This window comes from Paramisgurnus dabryanus, chromosome 7 (assembly GCF_030506205.2).
Source record: "Paramisgurnus dabryanus chromosome 7, PD_genome_1.1, whole genome shotgun sequence".
Lineage (NCBI taxonomy): Eukaryota > Metazoa > Chordata > Actinopteri > Cypriniformes > Cobitidae > Paramisgurnus > Paramisgurnus dabryanus.
The window spans coordinates 32,254,872-32,277,016 of NC_133343.1; the positions used below are offsets into that span (position 1 = coordinate 32,254,872).

The 22,145-nt window shown below is 37.3% G+C and overlaps 3 protein-coding genes across 3 annotated transcripts in view; all 3 read right to left on the bottom strand.

The window, feature by feature from the left end:
• Positions 1–18,316, bottom strand: part of uba7 (ubiquitin-like modifier activating enzyme 7) — a 52,900-nt gene extending 34,584 nt beyond the window's left edge. Inside the window, exons 1-22 of the mRNA XM_065279561.2 lie at positions 18,106–18,316; positions 17,697–17,744; positions 17,265–17,433; positions 16,814–16,948; positions 16,388–16,494; positions 16,121–16,211; positions 15,672–15,804; positions 15,484–15,581; positions 15,061–15,222; positions 14,524–14,688; positions 14,016–14,120; positions 13,857–13,937; positions 13,043–13,198; positions 12,596–12,761; positions 12,327–12,520; positions 11,100–11,164; positions 10,278–10,473; positions 7,093–7,167; positions 6,195–6,393; positions 5,988–6,079; positions 1,492–1,584; positions 1,081–1,272 (exon numbers count right to left, since the gene is read on the bottom strand). Coding sequence (XP_065135633.2) covers positions 1,081–1,272; positions 1,492–1,584; positions 5,988–6,079; positions 6,195–6,393; positions 7,093–7,167; positions 10,278–10,473; positions 11,100–11,164; positions 12,327–12,520; positions 12,596–12,761; positions 13,043–13,198; positions 13,857–13,937; positions 14,016–14,120; positions 14,524–14,688; positions 15,061–15,222; positions 15,484–15,581; positions 15,672–15,804; positions 16,121–16,211; positions 16,388–16,494; positions 16,814–16,948; positions 17,265–17,433; positions 17,697–17,740 — 2,718 coding nt within the window. The 5' untranslated portion in view covers positions 17,741–17,744; positions 18,106–18,316. The remainder of the gene's footprint in view (positions 1–1,080; positions 1,273–1,491; positions 1,585–5,987; positions 6,080–6,194; positions 6,394–7,092; positions 7,168–10,277; positions 10,474–11,099; positions 11,165–12,326; positions 12,521–12,595; positions 12,762–13,042; positions 13,199–13,856; positions 13,938–14,015; positions 14,121–14,523; positions 14,689–15,060; positions 15,223–15,483; positions 15,582–15,671; positions 15,805–16,120; positions 16,212–16,387; positions 16,495–16,813; positions 16,949–17,264; positions 17,434–17,696; positions 17,745–18,105) is intronic.
• Positions 1–22,145, bottom strand: part of LOC141282386 (uncharacterized) — a 219,013-nt gene that overhangs the window by 67,233 nt on the left and 129,635 nt on the right. The gene's annotated exons all lie outside the window — the stretch shown is intronic.
• LOC135770183 (odorant receptor 131-2-like) lies at positions 19,424–20,341 on the bottom strand. Its single transcript, XM_065279918.2, has one exon. The coding sequence runs from the start codon at positions 20,339–20,341 to the stop codon at positions 19,424–19,426; it is 918 nt and encodes a 305-aa protein (XP_065135990.2).

The following is a 22,145-nucleotide window of genomic DNA, read 5'->3' on the forward strand; positions in this document are numbered from 1 at the left end:
TAGCAACAGCGCCCAAGATCCGCCCATAAAGTCACTTGCGCTTTGCGCTTCGCACTTGCGTTTCAGATCGTTAAAATAGGGCCCATTGACTTTAAAGTCTGGAGCATCATTGATTTTTTACAAAAATTTTTTGCATGCAATTATGTTGATTTTCAAAGGAATATCTTGGTAGACAAATGTTTTTTCTGCATCTATTTGAATGTAGAATAACGTTTATAAATATAGCTGCAAGCGGTGATGACGGACCCTCATACTATGGCGCCATCCAAAATGGCCGACTTCCTGTTGGGAGGAGCTAAAAAGGAGCAAAAGTTGTTTGGGTTGAGTACAAAAAATTTACCAACTTTTGGACATGTGCATACATTTATGTATAAAATACAGCATGCACCAAGTTTTTTAATCATTACATGTGTAACTACAAAGCCCTACTGCCACACCCAGGTACCAGCCTGGGCCAAATGGTTGAGGACTTTGACGTGTATGCCAATTTTTGCACAAAATAGTTTTTAAGTATGCTATGGTCCCCAAGAGCCCCCGAAACCTCTTAAAATAATAATAATCATCAACATAAATCATTATTTTTTAAATAACATTTTAGTTTTCTAATAACAGAAATTAATCTGTTCGGCACAGGTATATTTTTTGTCTACAAAAGTAATTTCAACCATTTAACCATACACCTTTACATTAAATGATTTTTAAGTTCATGGTTGACATTTCAGTAGTGTACATCACTCTTTTGACCTGTTTGTGTTTGTTATTACTTAGTGACCTAAGCTAGAAGTATAGTTTTGTTTTTACGCATACACGAGGGTCTGTACCTGGATTTTTGTACTTTTTTGTACTTTATACACGTAGATCGCACATGAGCATGTAGTGATGCATTACGTTTTATTGCAATGTGCATGCATCAAACATTTGTGTACACATATGAGTCAAATAAACTACGCTTTGCAAGGCAGTGCATAGGAGCGTGTGCGTATGTTTGCGTAAATGTAAAAAATCTGACTATACTCCGGGCTTTAATTTGTTAGCACTGATTCAGGACAACAGTAAGATGGTTATTGTTTGGTCACTTACTGTAAATTTTGGAGACGGACAAGGTTGTGAGAGGACAAAATATTGAGTAGCCAGGTTGACGTATGCATTGCGGTAAAATCTGATTTCCTGGTGACCTTGGACAAGCTTATACAGCTCCAAACACATCAGTCCGGCGATAACAGCTGTTGTTGTGGCGATGGCTGGAATGATACGGCCAGCAATTAACTTGCTCTGTGGATAAGATATAAGTTATGATGTCATTTCTGTATGTGTTTGTTTGCATCTTTTTTTGAAAAAATAAATTATGCAATTATTTGCTATTTAATGCAGTGATCTGCAGACATGCTTTTGTGTTTTTAGAGCTGTTGTTTAACATTATTCAAGGAGAAAGAAGAATTGTAGGGGTGTTATTCACTTCTTAACTGATATACCAAACAAAGAAACACTTACTTTGTGGCGGTCAGCTGTTGGTATATCATAATTTTCTGCTCTTAGGTTGGATGCAGCAACTATATAGTCCATGTGGAAATTGTTGTCGTCATCCTAGTACACAAATGAAAAAAATTGACATACAATAAAGTACGTATTGACATTGTCTTTTGCATCTTTAGACACAGTATTAAGTAAAAAATGCTCATCAAGCTCATTTCGAATTTTCTTTTAATTATAGAAACACTGATTTATTCTTAATGAGCAATTATGAATTACAGCAAGGAAAATAAGTATTTGACACATCAACATTTTTATCAGTAAGGGAATTTCTAAGTGAGCTATTAACACAAATTTCCACTAGATGTAGCCATCAAGCCAAATATTGAATTCATACAAAGAAATCAGAACATTTAAGTATACAAGTTGAGTCATAATAAATAAAGTGAAATGACACAGGGAATAAGTACTGAACACATGAAGAGAACAAGGTGCAAAATGGCATAGAAAGCCAGGAGGTTACCTGAAATCTGTCAGTATTGAGAGAGAAACCCTACCCGTATCAGTACTAGAAATTTAGTGTAAATAGCCCACTTATAAATCCCCTTACTGATAAAAATGCTGGTGTGTCAAATACTTATTTTCCCCACTTGTATAAAAGTGTTTTAAATAGGCGGTTAATTTACTGCTGTCCCTTATGTCCTGTAAACTGTGGAAAACAACCCAAACTATCATTTTGTCTATCACTAGATCAGCACCCACAAACCATCTGTTCATTCGTCATTGTAGGGCATAAACAGTGGAACAGACCTGTTGTGTTCCAGTGACGTTGATCGTTATCATTTGACCTTACACAAAAAACAGGAACGAAATCAGAAAAGTGCCGCAGCTTTGTTTCCATTTGGTACAACAGGTACTAGACTGACTGACAGATAAAGCATTTTGACATGTCATGTCTCATCATTATTTAAACTAATCATCTAATGTAGTCACGTGTAATTTCCCTAGTTCAGGTTTCACTATATGATGTCATATGAAATGCTCTTTGAAGCCAGCTATGACTGGGGGGCAAAAAGAGGGGTGCAGTGTGGCAATTGGTCAACACTGATGTCATACCACAATGCCTAAAGGACAGTGCAATTATTAAAAAATGTTTATAAACTGATGACAAATGAATAAATGCGGCATGTGAAGAAGTACAAAGTCATCTAGTGCTGCAAGATATATCGCAATTATCGAAAAGCAAATGTGCATGACTCAATATACATATTGTGATGGTAAAAACAAATATCGATACACATGCATTTCAGGATATTTTGTTTCCCAATACTGTTTCTATTAAAAGACACCACAATATGGTTTTTTATTCATACAAGATTCATGCCAGTTGTTGTTTGTTTTGAATTTACATCCTGACCACTAGATAGCAATCATTTTATCTCTAAACTTCAAGAGTGACAAGAAGTTCTTGCTAAGGTTTACATATGGGGGTGTGTTCTTGATGACAGCTTTCCTAAAATTTGATCCTATCCCAACACGTGGTATCGCATCGCACCCCTCTTATTGTGATATGTATACCGTAACGCCAGATACACGGTTAGCAATAACTGAATAATTTTAATACTTCAAAAAGTTATATTTTATATATATAAAAAGTTATATTTATATCTATATATTTATATATATAGACGGTTTCATCGGATGCACGTGATACACATCTGGATCCGAACTTTACTTCCGGTTTCGTTTTTTTAATGGTCTGACTAGTTGCTAAACTGATATCTTGAACAAATTCCTCGTCAAAAATAACAAATGTTTTGGTCTCCTAGATAATCTGTGTGTTGTTTTTTTGCTTGTTATATAAATAAACTACGTTTAAAGTACTTTGTTGTTATTTATTATTAGCGGAGTTTACCGGAAGTTACGTGCGGACCGCGACAGCGGCTTGTTTATGTTGTTACTGCTGAAACCGTCTATAGTCAAAGTTTTAGATTGACGCAAATAGTGGAGACTGCCGGGACAGAGAATGTAAAACGTTAAGTTACATTAAGTTATTTTTTTATAATTTAAATCAATATTACAAACTCAAACTCAATCATTTAGCAAGTTAATAAATAATAAAAAATAATAATTTAGCAATTTTTATTCAACATCGTGCAGGTTTAATGACAACACAAACAGAAGCTCTTCGCATCCACAATATCCATATAGGCTATGCAAGCCATGCCCTGATAAAGATCGTAAAGTTAAGTGTGTTGTAAGTTAAAACCATCAGCCATTACTTAAATATCACAAGCAATGAGCCACCGCTCAAGAATTAATGTGTGATACTAGATATTTTAGCAGAAGCACTCGAGACACCCAAGGTTCGAGGTTTTGGCACCCTGCTTGTGCCCCAGGCCCTGCATTACTACAAAGGCTGTCGACTCCTGGGTGTGTTGGGGTAAATGTGGGAGGGGGGGGGTGTTAAAGTAACATATAATCTAGCAACCTGATGCCAACAGAATCCCCCCAAATACACATTCCAGTGGAAAAACATAATATAAGATCCGCCAAAGAATAGATCATTGGTGAAAGCATGCACACGCACACACTTAAAGGTTGCATGCAGCCATACAATACACAAACAATATGGTCCATGTATGAGGTCACATTAGTAAATTGTTATATTTATATTATAGCAAATTGAAAAAAGTTGAATTTACATAATAAATAATAAACATTTCAGAATTTGTCATGTCCCATTTTACTAACATGACAGCATAAACTTAAGATTGTATCGACATTACCCTGCAAAAAATTATTTCGTTTTGCTCATCAAGAAATAGCATCTTAATTTAAGAATTTTTAGATATTTTTACTGAAAACAAAACAATAATACTAAGTAAGAAAGTCATTTTTGCAGTGTACAGTTTGTGTAAAAACTTCACGGCCCATTTTATTCAACATGATGATTCAAATATTGTCAAGGAGAGGCAAGGAAATCAGAAGTTTTGTACAAGTTTCATACAATTAACGTACGATTCAGCTGTACCGATTCTTTCCAAAAAAGCCTGAGCTCCTGGAGGCCTACCGCGGGTGGAGCGAGTCCCGAGCAAGCAACACACACAAAACATTATCCCACTATCTCTGGATAACTTACGATTTACTACATGTTTGTGTCGTATACATTATATGCACTTATGCACCTATTGCCAACCGAACAGATATTTGATGCAGTTTTACTTGACGCTTTGTGACTCATGACCTGTTTTGGACCGCCCCATTTCAACGAAATTCATTGTTAAACAAACTAACACTTGCGCAGCCCCTACACCAGATAAACAAACTATATCCATTGTTTCCATAGTGCTGGGTTTTTTGGGAAGCTTAAATTTCCTTCACAAACAACAACACACTTCGTGACGTTGTGACGTTGATTTTGTGTCAACTCTTGTTTAGTACTTCCATCTGTACTTCCTGAATTGAAATTGCCCATAAATTAAATAAATGTAAATTAAATTAAGAAATATTGTAACATGAATATTTCATGTTCACAAAAAAACTTTCCAAAACTTGTACAAACCCTGGCGAAGTGCATTCGGCCCAGAAATACTCCATCACACGTCCAACTGTTTCTTGACACTTTGCCCATGTTTAGCATGAGGAATCCAACTCTTAAACAGTGTTATTAAGTCAGAATGCATGAAATAGCTTTAAACACAGGTTTAAATGAAAACAAATATGGCTTTGGATTTTGGGCTGTATATACAAAATCATTTGCCTAACTGTTGCCATATGAACATCCCCAAAACAGATACCAGGACCTTTCATCTTCAGAGAAAAGGTGACCAAGATTAATATATCACAGAAACAAGCAAAGACAGAAAAATAGAGAGACAAAGATGCCTGAGGTGATTTAAAAGAGACTAAAGATTGTGAAAATAAAAGACAGATACATGCAGAGAGACAGAAAGACTGAGTCTAATCCCTTCCCTAACAAAAAACACTCAGATGTTGCTCAAAAAAGTGCTGCCCATTCAGTCTCAATATATATAAAGGGATAGTGAAAATTCTGTCATCATTTACAAACCTGTATAAATTTCTCTGTTCTGATAAACGCATTTAACCGATCAGAGGCCCCATTGACCTCATAGTATTCCTTTTCCTACTATGGAAGTCGATGGGGTTTCTGATCTGTGTTGCTCCATACAAAGAGAAAAAGCAGCGGCAGGAATTCACAGGTTTACACAAGACCCATCTGTGTATGAACGCTCTCTTTCGAGCCGGACCACAGCAGTGGATGGATGGACCTGTTAAGGGTCGATGAAATCACCAGTGGGGGTTTTGACAGTTTAGGGGCAGTTTTGTGGTTCAACGGGACCTCCTATCTGAGACCGGACGCCAAGATGTCTGACATGCCCAGTGCACATACCAAAAACGGTGTCTGCCAAAGTTAACTAGCTTACTATTCAGATTTAAATATACACATTTAACAGTGTTAAAGAAATAATCCGGTCCTGACAAGAACACAGTACCTTCTCGAACTCCTGTGGATGCATCCGGACGTTCCGCACGCTCAGCCGGAGTTTTGACAGTTTCTCCTGTAACATCTTTAGCTTGACCATGTCTAAGAGACGAAACAAGTGTGAGACGGCACAGACAAAAATATTAAGTAAGCTTCATTGTACACAGACAATAAACAGCATTATGTTTTATTGTACAATGTAAAATATCAGACTGACCCTCATCTTTTTTCTCATCGTAACTCTCTTTAAGCTCCTCATCGGTCACGGCAATCTTTACGCTAGATTTAGGAACGAATTCAGGCACTTTTACTCCCTGCAAAATGCTCTGAATGTCCGCACGATTTCTTGAGCCTTCAATCCCGTAGATATTCCCATATAAATTGGCCGCTGCCACAATAAAGTCCATATGGGTGACCTGTGAGATGAGAGAAACAGCAACTTGTAAAAATTTCAAAATTTAATTGGTTTTATTAGTTTTTATAAGCAACTGTGTTTGTGTTTGATTTCAGATGGAAAACATTGACATGAACACACATGCAGAGACACGTGGAAACCCAGGAAATGTGTCATGTAAATGGAAATGACAAATGGGAATATGTGTAACATTTAAAAAAAAAAAAACACAAGACTCCCAACTTTGGTTAGTCATAGAATTCAAATCGACCATGATGAATCGAAAAGAAATGCCTTCAGGGTAAAACCAACCTTACTGAACACTGATAACATTCATGGAGAATTAAAGACACCGGGAACAATGGGCCATTAAAGTAGTAAATAAAGGTTGAGGAATGACAACAACTGAATCATTTGCATATCTACAGAAACATGATTTAAATCTTTAAAGGATTATAATATCTTTTGTACATACAGTATGTACTTAAATTGGTCTCGCATGATAAGCACGACTTGTTTGCAAATGTAGCACTGTGTGTTTACGTGTGAGGGGTTGCAGTTTAACATGATGTCAACTCGGTTGTTAATCTCAGGTGATCAGTAACACCAAGACGGTCTCCAAATCACAGAGGGGAAAAGATAAAAGTCAGACATTTCTGTCTGACGGGGATGATGGGATATCCCAAGGGCTGTTTGCAGGGATTTACTGGTTAAAACTTACATTGTTGGTGTTAAAGGTCAAAGGATGTGGACATCTTTTTGCACCCATCCAGAATGGGAGTCCAGAGGTGGTTACCTAGAGAAGAACATCCAAAGATAGACAGATGAAACAAAAAGGATATTTATGAAAGTAAACGTAACACTTTACAAGTAAATATAATGTCATGATATAAAGTCATTTGCAGTAATTTTTGGTGATCTCAGTCTTGGTCTGGACATGAAAATATTTATTAAAAAATTATTTATGTTATAGCAGTTTACTTTTAATTTAATAAATAAAATAATGCAATAAAGTATATATCGTATACATAAAATTATAAAAATGTTTCACGCCAGAATATAAATGTTTTGCGGCACACTCTTTTCGTAAATATGTATTCTAGATTCTTACTGTGGGTTCACACCAGACGCGAGTTCAACGATTTGCGCGAGTAGATTACAGACAAAGTCAATGCAAAGACGCGATCAGACGCATCCTCGCGTAGGGCGATGCAAATGACGCGATATGGGCTGACGCGCGCTATTCGCCTCAAATGCATCTTCCGCAAAGTGGAAAATGTTAAATGTTAAAAATTCGCTGGACATTAGTTAAATCCCGCGAATAATCTGGAGTGAGTAACGCGTTTTGTGTGTATGTAGCATTATGCTGTGTTCACAACCACCACGAGTGATTTCAATGTTAAGTCAATGTGAAGAAGCGTTGACGCGCGTCTGAAGGTCTCGCGGTGCGAATGAGGCGTTCAGCGCAGCGCGGTAGACGCGATTCCGCCTTATTCGCGCATCTAGTTTGCACGAATTAAGCATTGCCACGGGAAACGCGAGAGTTGAAATTTTTTTACTTTGGCAGAAAAACGCACTGCGTTAACCAATCAGGAGCTTGCTCTAATAGTGACGTGCTTACAGGAAGCGAGTGGAGTCACAGAAGCCCCTCCCATGACTAGAATTTCACGCCCGGCTTTCTTTTTTTTTGCCTGAATTTGACGCCTTAAACGCGGCTGGTGTGAATCCACAGTTATGCTACGTACATACCAAACGCATTGGCATCGCGTTACTCGTTTTAGATTACCCGTGGCATTTAACTTTGTGTCATGCTAATTTTTTGCTCGAGTTGAATATTTTCAACTTGGACGAAGGCGCGTTTGAGGTGAATAGCGCGTGTTTTCGTGGCAAACGCGCCACCCATATTGCGTCATTCGCAACGCCCCACGCGAGGACGCATCTGATATTGCATTGACTATATGTGTGCTCTACTCGCGCAAACCCGCATCTGGTGTGAACCCACAGTTAGACCTTTCCAATGATATATAGTTATGATTAGATAAACATTTACATGATAAATATTAAAGTAAACTCATGTGTCTCACTCACGGGACGACGCCAGGTTATGGGTTAAAAAATCTGTGTACGAAATGATCTCTTTATCTTACCACCATTCACAGCACTAAACTTATAATAATAATAATTATTTATCATTTCAGCTGTCGTAAAACGTGCGAGAAATAAATTGACGTAAACCCACGTATAGATAAGTATATAAAGTAACTTAAAGTTTTGTGCTTCTAACAGAGATTGTGATTTGTGTAGAGGCCAAAGTTACGGATTGTTGCTTTAAGTAAATCCAATAATGTAATGAATTATATTGAGAAGAAACATCGTCCAACGTTTCAAATGAATGACAAGAACGAAGCCATTTACATGTGTTCTGGGACAAATGGTGCCCTTGCAGTTACTGGTCACATGCTGTTGCGAACTGGACATGAATGGTGACCATAAAGGCCCTGTCTCCATCCCCGTCTCCCTGCCTTTTGCTCAGACACACAGAATAATGACTTTATCATGTGGGTTCAATACAGTTTGTCTGCTAACAACATCAGAAGTGCTGTTAAAATGAGCACAGACAGACCAAAAAAAAAAAAAAACTGCAACAAAATGCTCATTCTACTAGTCGAGTAAAAAGACTCTTTATAAGCACCGTCTCTCGGCACTGCAGGAGAAACGTCTGGCTGACAATGCTGTTAAACCAAGCTCATCCAACCCACAGAGACTGATGTTTAACATACTGAGAGATCCTCAACATACTCACTAAAAGAAAAAACTATTAAATTTAAGTCCTAATATCCCTTAAAAGAAATGAAAATCTATTGACACACCTTTAGAGTTTGTTTCTTGAGTACTAGGCAAGTTTCTTCAAAACCAGACTTGCTCTTCTTACTCAATCTAAGAAGCATAAATGCAGAAAAGTGATGTATTGTTGCGTCATATACAATATCTATGACTTCAGGTTGTGCAACAGAAATATCTGGGTTGGGAGATAGTGGACGTTTTCGAGTTTCAACACTGTGATTGCTCATGTCTCCCATCCTCCGATTGGATGTTTATCTTTGTATGCAGACACTGATGCTATGGGTTAGATGTCTACACATCCATATGATGCAACCATAGACAGACACAGCAGAAGATTGACAGGATGCATTTTTGATTCAACATGAATCACACTTTTAAAAAACAAATGCCGAAATTACTATGTTAGGAGTTTCAGCAAAGTGGGTGACCATATTTATAAAAACCTTGTCTCTAAGTAATATTTTGAAATTGGGATTAAAGGGATAGTTTGAAAAATTTTACTTTCAAGTTGTTCCAAACCTGTATACATTTCTTTACTCTGCTGAACACAAATGTTTGAAACCAAGCAAATCTGGGGCACCATTGACTTCCATTGTAGAAAAAACAATACAATGGTAGTCAATGGTGCCCCAGATCTTTTTCAGTGAACTATCCCTTAAAATACATGTTTTGAATAACATCTTTGATCCAAATATATTTATGGATATTTACCGTATATATTTTGTTTAAATTTTATCAATTCTGATAAGGACTGAAAAAATTATGGATTACTAATTTATTACATAAGCAACCTATCATAAAGGTCTGACTCTGTTTATATTGTTAATTCATCAAAACTCAAGAAGTAGAAGCTCAGTTAAACAATAGATTATTCATGGACAACAGTGCCACCTGGTGGTCCCGAGAACTCTTGCAGGATTTTTTTTTATAAGAATCACGCTTTACAGGTGAAATACCCTGAGGTTAAGTGTTTTGAACTTTTTTAGTTACAAATCCAAAATATGAACTATTATGTCACACTGTATTTATGAATTTTCTATTGAGTTTGGCTCTCAGTATTACCTGATCAGGGGGAAAGCAGTGCAGTAGCTGTCTAATATCATTGCTGTAAAGTGTTTCCCACTGTCTGCGTGCCCAGCCGACACAATCAGTCCAGTTTTGTGGCTGTTCCTGGGTGAGACTCCTATAGACTCCATCCAACACTTCTACAGCCTCTACATCTCCACGGGCGACAGTGCGATCTACAAACGCTGGGTCACTGCAATGAAAGACAGACCACATCAAACATTTAATGAAGTGATAACAAATGAATTTAGACTTAACAATTCTGATTGTCATTGATTCAGATGACAAAATATCTCACCAAACATCATGCTATGCATTATCCATAGCAAAGACATTTTAATTGTGGTCTAGGAGCCAAAATACTTTTTGGAGACACTTTTTGGGGAAACGGCCAGCTATGCAGGAAAATGCATTTATCTCAACAGACCAACAGCTAATAAATCAATCGCTAAAATTCTTCAAAAGGGAAAAGTGTGTTTTAAAGTCAGTGTTTTTGAATGGGTCTGGTTTGATGTGTAATATAGTTGGTTGGGGTGGGGACCAACAGGCTACGGTTTGCCGACAGCTAACAGGAAGTAGTTGAGAAGCTGTTATGTGGCGGCCTTCCCTTTGCGGTATCTGCTTCCTGTACATGCCACCTCAACTTCCTGCACACTCTCCTCTTTATAAACATCCTTCACGGCATTTCAACTGAAAAAACATCTGACCGTTGACACTGGCAGGAAGTCAGGGGGTTGAGCTAATAACAGATGTCTTAGCTTGGGCATGAGAACCCCCCCCCCAAAAAACGGTTAAATCAGCTAAATTGCATTTCTATACCTGAGAAACTGGTTTACATTCTCCGCTGTATGCTTAAAGAGGCCTTCAAACTGATCTCTGCCCCACTGAAAGTAAAGAATAAAGAAATTAGACATTCAACATACAACTAAATACAGCAACTCTTACATCCCACAAATAGTTTAAATAAAATCTAAAGCGTCACTATTGCTCTTACATCTCACCTATAGCTTAAATACTTTCCTATATATGGCTCTGCTATAAAGCTCTTACATCTCACCAATAGCTTATATATTCTCTTATATATGGCCCTGCTATATAGCCATTACATCTCACCTATAGCTTATATAATCTCCTATATATGACTCTGCTATATAGCCTTTAGATATTACCTATAGCTTATATACTTTCCTATATATGGCTCTGCTATATAGCTCTTAAATCTCACATATAGCTTATATATTCTTCTATATATGGCTCTGCTATATAGCCTTTACATCTCACCTATAGCTTATATACTCTCCTATATACTGCTCTGCTATATAGCTCTTACATCTCACATATAGCTTATATATTCTTCTATATATGGCTCTGCTATATAGCTCTTACATCTCACCTATAGCTTATATACTATCCTATACCATGGCTCTTATATAGCCATTACATCTCACCTATAGCTTATATACTCTCCTATATACTGCTCTGCTATATAGCTCTTACATCTCACATATAGCTTATATATTCTTCTATATATGGCTCTGCTATATAGCTCTTACATCTCACCTATAGCTTATATACTATCCTATACCATGGCTCTTATATAGCCATTACATCTCACCTATAGCTTATATACTCTCCTATATACTGCTCTGCTATATAGCTCTTACATCTCACATATAGCTTATATATTCTTCTATATATGGCTCTGCTATATAGCTCTTACATCTCACCTATAGCTTATATACTATCCTATACCATGGCTCTTATATAGCCATTACATCTCACCTATAGCTTATATACTCTTCTATATATGGCTCTGCTATATAGTCTTTACATCTCACCTATAGCGTATATACTCTTTTATATATGGCTCTGCTATATAGCCTTTACATCTCACCTATAGCCTATATACTCTCCTATATATATGGCTCTGTTATATAGCTTTTACATCTCACCTGTAGCATATTTACTATTCTATATAAAACGTATATAATTTACATGTAGTGAAAAAAAACTCATTGCTTCATTACATAGCTCTTCCCCCCTCACCTGTAAGGTGTGCTCTATACGGTGTGGGAAGTTTTTGAGAGTGCACAGTGGAATGGCTTTCTGTCCTCCAGATGAGGGTCCATATGACTCGGTCAGATGTGGTACTACTACCAGCGTGTGGCCTTTACTACCCAGAGTTCCTCCCTCCAGCATGGGCTTTTTACTCCTCACACAACATTTATCAAGATAGACTCCTAAAACGAAAAGAAAAAAGTTAGGAACAAAGCTACAAGGCAACCAAGACTCAGTATAATCATGTCAACACTCACTGGCATCCACATTGTCCAGGGCGGCTGCCACTCCGTCAAGCTGACCGTAAAATGAATGGGTGTACACCTGCTCTGTTTCTGGAGCAACACGGTTTTGATGGGCAATGATATTTATGTAGGGATTCATATTTCTAACGGATTCAGCTGCTGCCTCAGACTTCAGTCTCTGAACACAAAACATATCATTTAGACTTTTTCCATGTAATTTGGTCCCCAGTGCTTCTATCAACCTAGAAAATGTGATAAATAACAACCCAGAAACTTGGTTGTGGTAAACCATTCTCTGCAATCATGTGAAAAAATAGGTCATTGAAATTTGTCGCCCCTTGTGATGTCGGAAGGGGATATTACCGCCCCTTAGTCATTGAACATATTTAAAAAGGTTTTATGCAGATTAATAAAATATTTTGTGTACTTGGTAGGCAGTGGACCAGTAAATCATCTCACCCCAATGTCCTGAGAGCGAAACAAAAATTGTCGATTCAAATTTGATCGCTCAATGGAGTCCATGTCTGTAACCGTTATGTTCCCGCCCTCTCCTGCACCAAGACCAATCAGAGCAAAGTTTTTCAGCAGCTCACAGCCAATAGCTCCAGCTCCAACCTAATCAAAAAGACATTTCAGTATATACTAATAACACTATTAAGATTGCAAAGCTCTGGAATTTTGGAAATATTACAAGTTGGAAACTTAAGGAATTAAAGGAAATTATTTGTAAAGTTTGGGTAATTTATACCAACTGTATCACACAAACATCAACTTCCTTGAGATTTTACTGATCTTCATCTGTGTGCCACAAATCCCCTATATTCCTGTGTAATTTCCATGTAAGGTTTCCAATATTCCCAGATTTATATATATATATATATATAAACATTATTACATGCAATATTTATTAGCTTGCATTAATTATAACTGGTATTGTCAAATAAAAGTTATTTAATAGAAAGCAGCCATTTCATTAAGTACAATAAGGCTCAATGTGGTGATGACTGATTTCCTGAAAATCTGAAATACTAATTTGACTCGCACAGGAAACTGATTTACACATTCTTAATACTCAACAGGAAATGTCACCTGACTTACAAACTACTTCCTGTAAATTCTAAATCACTGAGCCAATGATCTACACTTGGCTTTTAATAACAAATCTTTCATAAACAGCTCACAAACCTTTATTAAACAAAATCTGACCAAGTAGCAAGTAGCAGCTAATGTGAAATGTCTCCCTCCGCTGGTGAAGATGTTTAATTACACTCACCAAAAAATACTTCTGTCTCTTCAGTTTGTCTTGAAAAGCTGATCCGAATACGGCGATCTGTCCATCATATCTACAGTCTCTCTGCATGATAGAGGACAAAAGTTGAAATTAAAGGAACAAAAGATAAAGTATGTAAAGACATAACACAACATAACTTACAGGAGCACAGGCTTCTTCAGTCAGAACTTCCTCATCTTCAGGCAAACATTCGAGGGCATCATAATACAGCCACTGTCTGAGAGGAGTGAATTTACCACTGCAAGCCTTAAAGATTTAATAAACATTAAAGCTATAAACAAACTCTACACAATCATTCACACAATTAGCAGGGATGCCACTAGACAAATTATTAGGGTGGGCCCCAATACAAACAGAAGTAAAATGTTTAAAAGTTTAATGTGTCCACTCCATCACAGCTCTCCCCCAAAACAACATTATAGTGCACTGATAACACCTTCAATGATCATTGATACGGTATGTCACTGTATGACTCCCATAATGATCCCATAGCCATTACATTGGCTTCTATGGTGTACTATTCTGTGCTTGATCACAAATACTGAAGGTATGAAGCTGAAGTATTTTTAATTATATATAATTTTTAACTTCTCTGTATGTCTTCGTGCTCAATAGTTTTCATCTGTTCTTTATAACTTAACATTTTTACCTTTACCACCTCTTGAGCAGCCAGACCGCCAATGAAAGCATTGAGAGGCGCCAGGTCACCGCTGGCACTCAGAGAAAATTTACGCACAACATCTTCATCAAGTTCGTTGAACCCTGTGGTCACGCAAAGCTCTTTTGTTATTTTGACCACCTGTTCTGCGTCGGCCTGTAGAGGGCAGCAAAAACACAAGTCTTGTCTAAATTAAATTAAAGGTGCAGTGTGTAAATTCGTAAAAGTCGTTGTCATGTTTCTACAGTAGCCCTAAATGGACAAACTGTTCTACAGAGCGTGCTTCATCCCTACGTTGACTTAGATGATGACATGTTTGTCCTAACGTAGCTTCTCATTGCGTTTCGAAATTGAAGTTTGTTGCAATATGCAATCTCACCACTAGATACCGCTAAAAAACCCATACTGTACCTTTAAGTTTACTTTTTACATTTTCACGCATTTGCCAGACACTTTTTAAATGAACTAATTTAAGGGTAAATGATTTTAATACGACAGGATAAACAGGCTGCTCTTTTACTCACTCACCTGAGATCTAGGACTCGGTATTCGGCTGTTATTCTTAAAGAAAATATGCAGGGCTTGAATAGCCAGGTGGAGAGATAAATGTCTTTCTCTTTTGCCATGATCTGTCATCTCCAGGACCTCAGGATCTCTAAGAACTTCATTCAGAGCCACATCCAAAGGTTTCTGTAGGCATTAAAATATCAACATCACATAATTTAATGTTTTATTAGTGCTAATAAACAACAAGCCCATGCACAAAGCAAACCAAGGAGAGCTTTGGCTTGTCATAAACGGGACACAAACGTGTAAATGATTCTCTTGAGAGTGATATTAAAACTATAAATCCCCAAATTTACTGATTGATTAATATTGTATTATTGCTGTAACAGCTATATAACCACAGCTATTAAATACTTTAATAGTCTTATAGTATGTAATACTTACAAAGTGGAAGATCTTTGGCTGTTTGACCTCAGTTGCCACTCCGCTCTTCTCATAGTCAGAAAAGCCTGAAGTGTCACAGATAGTGACGGAGTACTTGTCTAAAAAATCAGATGGGATGTTATCGGCTTAATGTGTGCTACTGCCATCTGCCTGCTTTCTTAAACCAGCATTTTGATATGCAAATGTACCTCTCACTTTGATCTCAATAGGGGAACAGCCGTTGAGTTCTGTCATCCCTTGGATCCCAGAAAAAGTTACAAACATGCCATCAGTAAACTCGTGGCTTTCCTCATCTGTAAAGCTCACAATGCCCGGATTTCCCTAAAATGACATTTTTTATATAACTTAGATCAAATCACGTGTTAAAAAGAACTTAGTAATCTATATGAATACTTAAGTAATGACATGCTGCACCTTTAAAGCCATAGTTCACCAAAATCTCACATGAATCCCATATTTATTTTTGAGACATAAATTACTTAAAGTAATCAATAAAAAACATAAGATTACTTGATTACCAAAATAGATCACAATAGTTAATTCGAATACTGTATGGCACCTGAGATAGCATATAAAGTAAATTATGACAGAATTTTCCTGTTCCTTTAGGGAAAACTGATATGATTTTTTTTGTCACCTTGCTGATATGAGAAATCATAGCCGAGACTGGAGGGTCTCCATCTGTATCTCTAACCTCAAAAGAATCTCCAAAATCACAGAACAACTGCCTGTAAATAGAAACTGGTTTAACACCATTTCAGCCATTTCTGTGAATACATAGTGTTTTTCCTGCATAACAAGGTTAGATGCCAAAATAAGCAACTTTTTTAGCAAAGTACATCCATTTCGTTCATAGCATGCAAACTGGTTTTGGGTAGTCTAAATACTTGGAAACGAATCTTACCCACAAAGACCTCTGGTGTCAGCCACAATAAACTTTATTTTGTTCAAGTTGCAAAACTTTCCCAAGCGCAGCTGCTCGTCCATGGGGGAATTTGTGAGCACAACCACCTATTGTACAAGAAAAAAAGCATAACATTTAAGACAAAACCAAAAAATTGTTATTAGCTATGTTTTTATCAATTTAACGGTTCTGTCATCATTTGTGATGTGTATAGAGGAATTTATTCTGTGAATGTGTTTCCATCGTAGCTTGTATGCATATCTTCTTATGGGAAAAGACATTTTATTTATGCTTATTTATTTTTTGTAATTGATGCACATTTTGGGATTTCCATCTGGCTTTTTTTTATGCAATATCCCACAATTAAAAATGTGGATGGAAACATGGCTTTTGAGCAAACATATAATAGCAGGAATTTAAACCTACTTGAAACTGTTTGAGAAAGTCCTCAGTGAGTTTGTCAGTGTAAGCAGAAACTCGGACGTAGACATTCAGACTGGACAGCTGTTTTTCAGAACACATGGCTCTGTTTTGGCCCAGATCAGTTTCCTTCAGGTAAAACTACAGAAGAGCAGTCCATGTAAATATTTATTGATTTATACTTGTTTGTATTTGTGCAATGCATGATCCATCACATAATAAAATTGTTTACTCAAAATTAAATCCTTGCACTCAGCTTTATGTTGTTCCAAACATGTGTGATTTACTTTCAAACATGAAACACTCCAAAAGAGTTTTTGGACAACATGCATATACTACTTGCATGGTATTTTCATAGTGCTCGACATTTTTAGACCATGCATGTAATAAATCTTGATGCTTTGCCTTTCAAGGAAGAAAGAAAGTCATGCATGTGTGTGAAAGACGCCAAACCGACCTGGGAAGACAAATCTCTCCACTCCACCACACCCTCATCTTGGATGGTAACTGAACGGACCCCGGCCAGAATGACGTTCTTGGCAATCTCAATGCCCAGACCGCGCATCCCAGCGATGAGTACATCCGACTGTCCCATGCGACGCATTGCATCATGGCCAATGACATACCTGTTGCGAGATGCAACTTTTATGCAAATGTTATGTTTATACAAAAAATTAGATTAACAAACGCAATGTTATGTCAAATGTCCCCAAAATACAACTCTCTGTAAACTTAAATGCTGTGATTTTTTTTTTCAAATAAATTTATTTTGTGTGATATTATCAGTAAGGTAACTCTTCTATAAAAAGACATATTCTTCACTTTCATTATCTATTTACAAGAAGCCACAGGAATGACAGGAATGAAACAATTAAAGTTAAGCACTTACAGTTGTCGAGAATATAAACCCTCATCAATATCAGTCTGAGCCATATTCCTGTAAGATTGTTAAATACATTTAACTCAGCATTCAATTATTTACAGTATGAAATTATTTGACCTTCAATGCAAGGGTTAAATTGCTGGGCAATGAATGACACCGAAACAACGTTAACTTCACTAACACTAAAGTGCCATGGTAATATTGTGCTTCACTGGACACTTTATTATGATGAAACTATGTTGTTAAACATAATAATAATGTCATCCAAAAATACCATGGTATTTGTTAGGCATGTTACGCTAGTTTACAATGCAACAAATGACGGATTTAACATACTGTGTTTGCATATAATTGACTATAATGACGCATTATTCGTAAGCGCTGTCAATGTGTAGAAACGCATTTTATTGATTACCTGTATCAGGAGGTTGTGTTGTGAGTCTGTCGCGTTCACTGTCAAAACAGAAAGTGATTACATTTCTGAGGAAATGGTTTCACTTTCACTTCTGTTAAAATTCAAGTCGGCAATTCACATGTTTTCCGTTATACGTAGCGATTAAATAGACAATTATTTGTTTTTTGCTTTAAAATCAAAACTTCCGGTCACAAGACGAGAGGTTACTCAAAACGAAAGGTGTGTTTGACTTCAGGGGGCTTTGCGCTGCGCACGCGGAGCGTTCTATGACATCAAAGTATCGCGCGAGCGACTGGAAAGATTTGTTCTCGCGATGCTATGATGTCATACCCTGATTAATATGCGCAATGCCGCATTAAGTTGATCCAAAGATGTTTGATATAATAGATAAGTTGCACCTCTTGTCATCTGAACTATTGAAATCAGTAATATAGATGGCGCTATAAATCGTTTCTTGAAATGCCAAAAATAGAAATAAAGTGGGTCTTTTAAGTGTTTATTTGATTGTATCAAATTTTGTTGCTTCTCTGTTTTTATTTTACAGAAATAAATTGTTCCTATAAAATAATGATACCACCATCTGGTTATGGGTGGAAATTAAAAAAATATTTTAAAAATAAACAAAATTAATTAAATATTTATTAAAAAACTATTTTAGTATTTAACCTGTGAGATAAATTCAACTGTAATTATTTTTAAGTGTTTTATAATTAATAATTATAAGTATTTTTGTTACATATTTATATTCAACAAACATTACTTTAAAATATATAGTACAGAGATGCATTTTAATTAAAATCCGTAAAGGGACGATATTTGGCACAAATGTTTTATTGTATTTTTTGTATTTTCAACATCAATCTTAACAGCATAAGCATGATTTTTGCTGCTGTGTAGACAAAGTAAAATTGCACTGACCTATTTCTTCCTTAAGAGGTCTCTAAATGCACACATAATATGAGTGAAGAAGAGCTCTGCCCTTCAGATTAAACTGGAGTGTTTTATAACACACTTCCAGAGGGATTTTGATATTTTAAGAAACAGTTGCTAATATGTGCCAATTGCAGATGGTAGGCTGATAGTATATGTGCAATGTGCTACATGCCATAAGTATACAATAAGTACTTCACCTTTAAAACAAGACTATAATTTTTTCAATAAATGGTTCATAAAAATATTACTTATAACATAACAATGATGTTTATGATGGCACAATCTTAAAAGATTAAATACATATCTCCAATACATTGAAATGAAACCATGCATAATAAAAAAAATAAACACAACTATTTCATAAAATACAGTCACTTTGGCATATTTATAGGGGCACAGTCCTTAGAAATAAATGTTTACAAGCAAAATGTTTCTTTAATTCTTTTGCAAACCTCTGATCTCGGACACCATATATCAAAGGACTCAGTAATCGTGGAATAATATTTGTGAGCAGATAATTAAAGAAACTGATCTTACTTCTGTGTATAGGGAAAAAAATATACAGAATATAATTCAAAACTGGTGAAAGATAAGACAACATACAAAGAAGTAATTGCACACCGTGCAACAGTATTGTGTTTCGGCCCTTATTTGCTGCTCCTTGTGAAGTTGCCTTTTTTGCTGTGAACAAAACTCTGCAGTAAGTATAAATCAAAATGAACCACACTAATGACATATAAATGACCTGTGAATAAGTCGTACGATCCTGGTGGAGTTGGGTAGGAAACACAATTGGTGTGTAGCAAAAAGCAGGAGGTTTAAAGGAAGATGCAGTCTGTGTTAAAAATAAAATAATGATATCTGCCAGTGAAGGTATGGCTCCTATACACCATAAAAAACAAATAAAGATGTAGGTCCTTTGTGGTATGCAAATCTGAGGGTGGTGCAGAGGTTTACAGATAGCAATGAAACGCTCAATGGCCATGCCGGCCAGGTTCAATGGACTTATCATAAAGGTAGTTGCAGCAAGAGTCAACAATGTGCAACAAAATGGGAAATTAACAAAGTGTAAAGTGTGGCTCATCACATGGAGCATTACTGACAAAAAAATCATAATCATGTCATTCATTACAAGGTGAATGTATAAAATATATCTGGAGTCTCTTGAAAATATTGGATTGGAAAAGAAAGTGACAACAAGCACTGTGTTAATAGAATTAATGATAAGTCCAAGAAAAACTGTAACAATGTTTTTAACTAAAGCTTCCTCATAACTATCTACTAGATCAGACGTTGAGTTCATCTTTTGGGTCTTGGCCAGCAAGGATCTGGGGAAAAAACAACAGTACTGGTTAATAAGCAGGTCTAACAACCCAGATCATAGATAACTCAAAATAAGGTTAATCTTATTTTATATAGTCTTTTAAAAAGTTTTATGCATAATCATTTATCTTTTTTTCACCCTCCATCCTCATAGACTTACCTTAAAGCAGTAGTAAGGCTGTAAATATGTGGCAGCGTGTGGCTTCTCTCTAATGCAGTGCTAATGCATGTTCACGTGCTTTTATGGGCTGAGAGAACATAAATATTAAGCTTGTCATTGCCTTGGGGAAGCTTTAGTTTATTCTGACATTTTCCTTGGCATTTATTGTATTGCAGAACCTGTGCAAAAAAATCACGTTTGTTTTTAAACAGGAATATAACATTCTCATTTTACTTCTCGATTCAGTTATCATTAAAGGTTTCAATGTTGTTTCACAGACATAAATTAATGTCAAGATCAGTGAAACCAATCTAAAGATAACGTACAATCTATTTCGACCTCACTCAGACCACCGTCTTTACCTTGGATGACAAGTACCATCAGGGTCGCGAGGAACAGGGGGCTCCACCCCGTCACAAATGTGCCCCACAGTCGAGAGGGGAATGGCGGAACCCAATGGTGCATTGTATGCCATATTCACTTTGTAGAACCTGGAAAAAGTACAGGGAGCAGACCATGTTGAGATCCTGCCCAGAAGAGTCTGCAGAGACAGTGTCCACAATCCAGTGGAACAAAGTCTGTTTAGACACAGGGAGCCCCAACTTCTTGTCACCAAAACAAACAAAAAGTTGGGTGTGAGAGCATCTCAGAGCCAGAGTGCGGGCAAGATAAGCCTGTAGCGCCCTTACCGGACATAAAGTAAGCAGGCTCGCATCCCCCTGTGGAAGAGCCGGGTCAAGCTGAAAAGAGCTTATCTCAATCACCTGGTTAAGAGTCTGAGGGTTAACCACCTTAGGCAGAAAAGAAGGATTTGGCCAGAGAGACACGCCAGTGTTTTCAGCCTTCCATCTCAAACAGTCCTAACTAACAGATAGTGCATGCAGCTCGCCAACCCTCTTAGCAGAACATATTGCCAAGAGAAGTGTTGCCTGTACTTTGGGTTCATAAGGAGCTTGAATCAAGGCCTTCAGCACCAAGGGAAGCTCCCATGAAGAAGACCTAGGGGACCTGTATGGATGCATTCTACACACCCCTTTAATGAATTGGGACACCAAGAGATGTCTCCCCACTGTAACACCCTCCACAGCCTTATGGAAAAGGGATACAGCAGAAGAATACACCTTAATTGTGCTAGCCGCCCTCCCTGAGTCCAGAAGCGACTGAAGAAAGTGGAGAATAAGTTTGACGGGGCAAGTTGCTGGATCCTCCTGCCTACTGTGACACCATCTTGAGAACACCTCCACTTCTGGGCATAGTTAGAACGAGTGGAGGGAGCCCTGGCGTTATCTAAAGTGTGCAAGACCGTTTCATCTAGCCCCTGAGAGAGGGGCTGAGAAGGGGCAAAGCCCAGAGCTGCAGGACGGCCGCCTTCGGGTGCCATATTTGCCCCTCTACCTGAAAAAGCAGGTCCGCTCTGACTGGCAGAGGCCAAGGCTCCCCATAAACCAAGCAAAGGAGCACCGAAAACCAATGCCTTCTTGGCCATTGAAGAGCTATCAGCAGCACCTTGTAATGGTCGATGGCGACCCTGTGGAGAACCTGGGAAGCAGAGGGAACAAAGGAAAAGCATACAATAATCATTTCGGCCACTCTCGAGATCGAGTGCATCCAGACCCAGGTGACC

Bases quoted from the DNA above. Each gene is read 5' to 3' on its own strand.
- LOC135770183 (XM_065279918.2), bottom strand. From the start codon at position 20,341: ATGAACTCAACGTCTGATCTAGTAGATAGTTATGAGGAAGCTTTAGTT.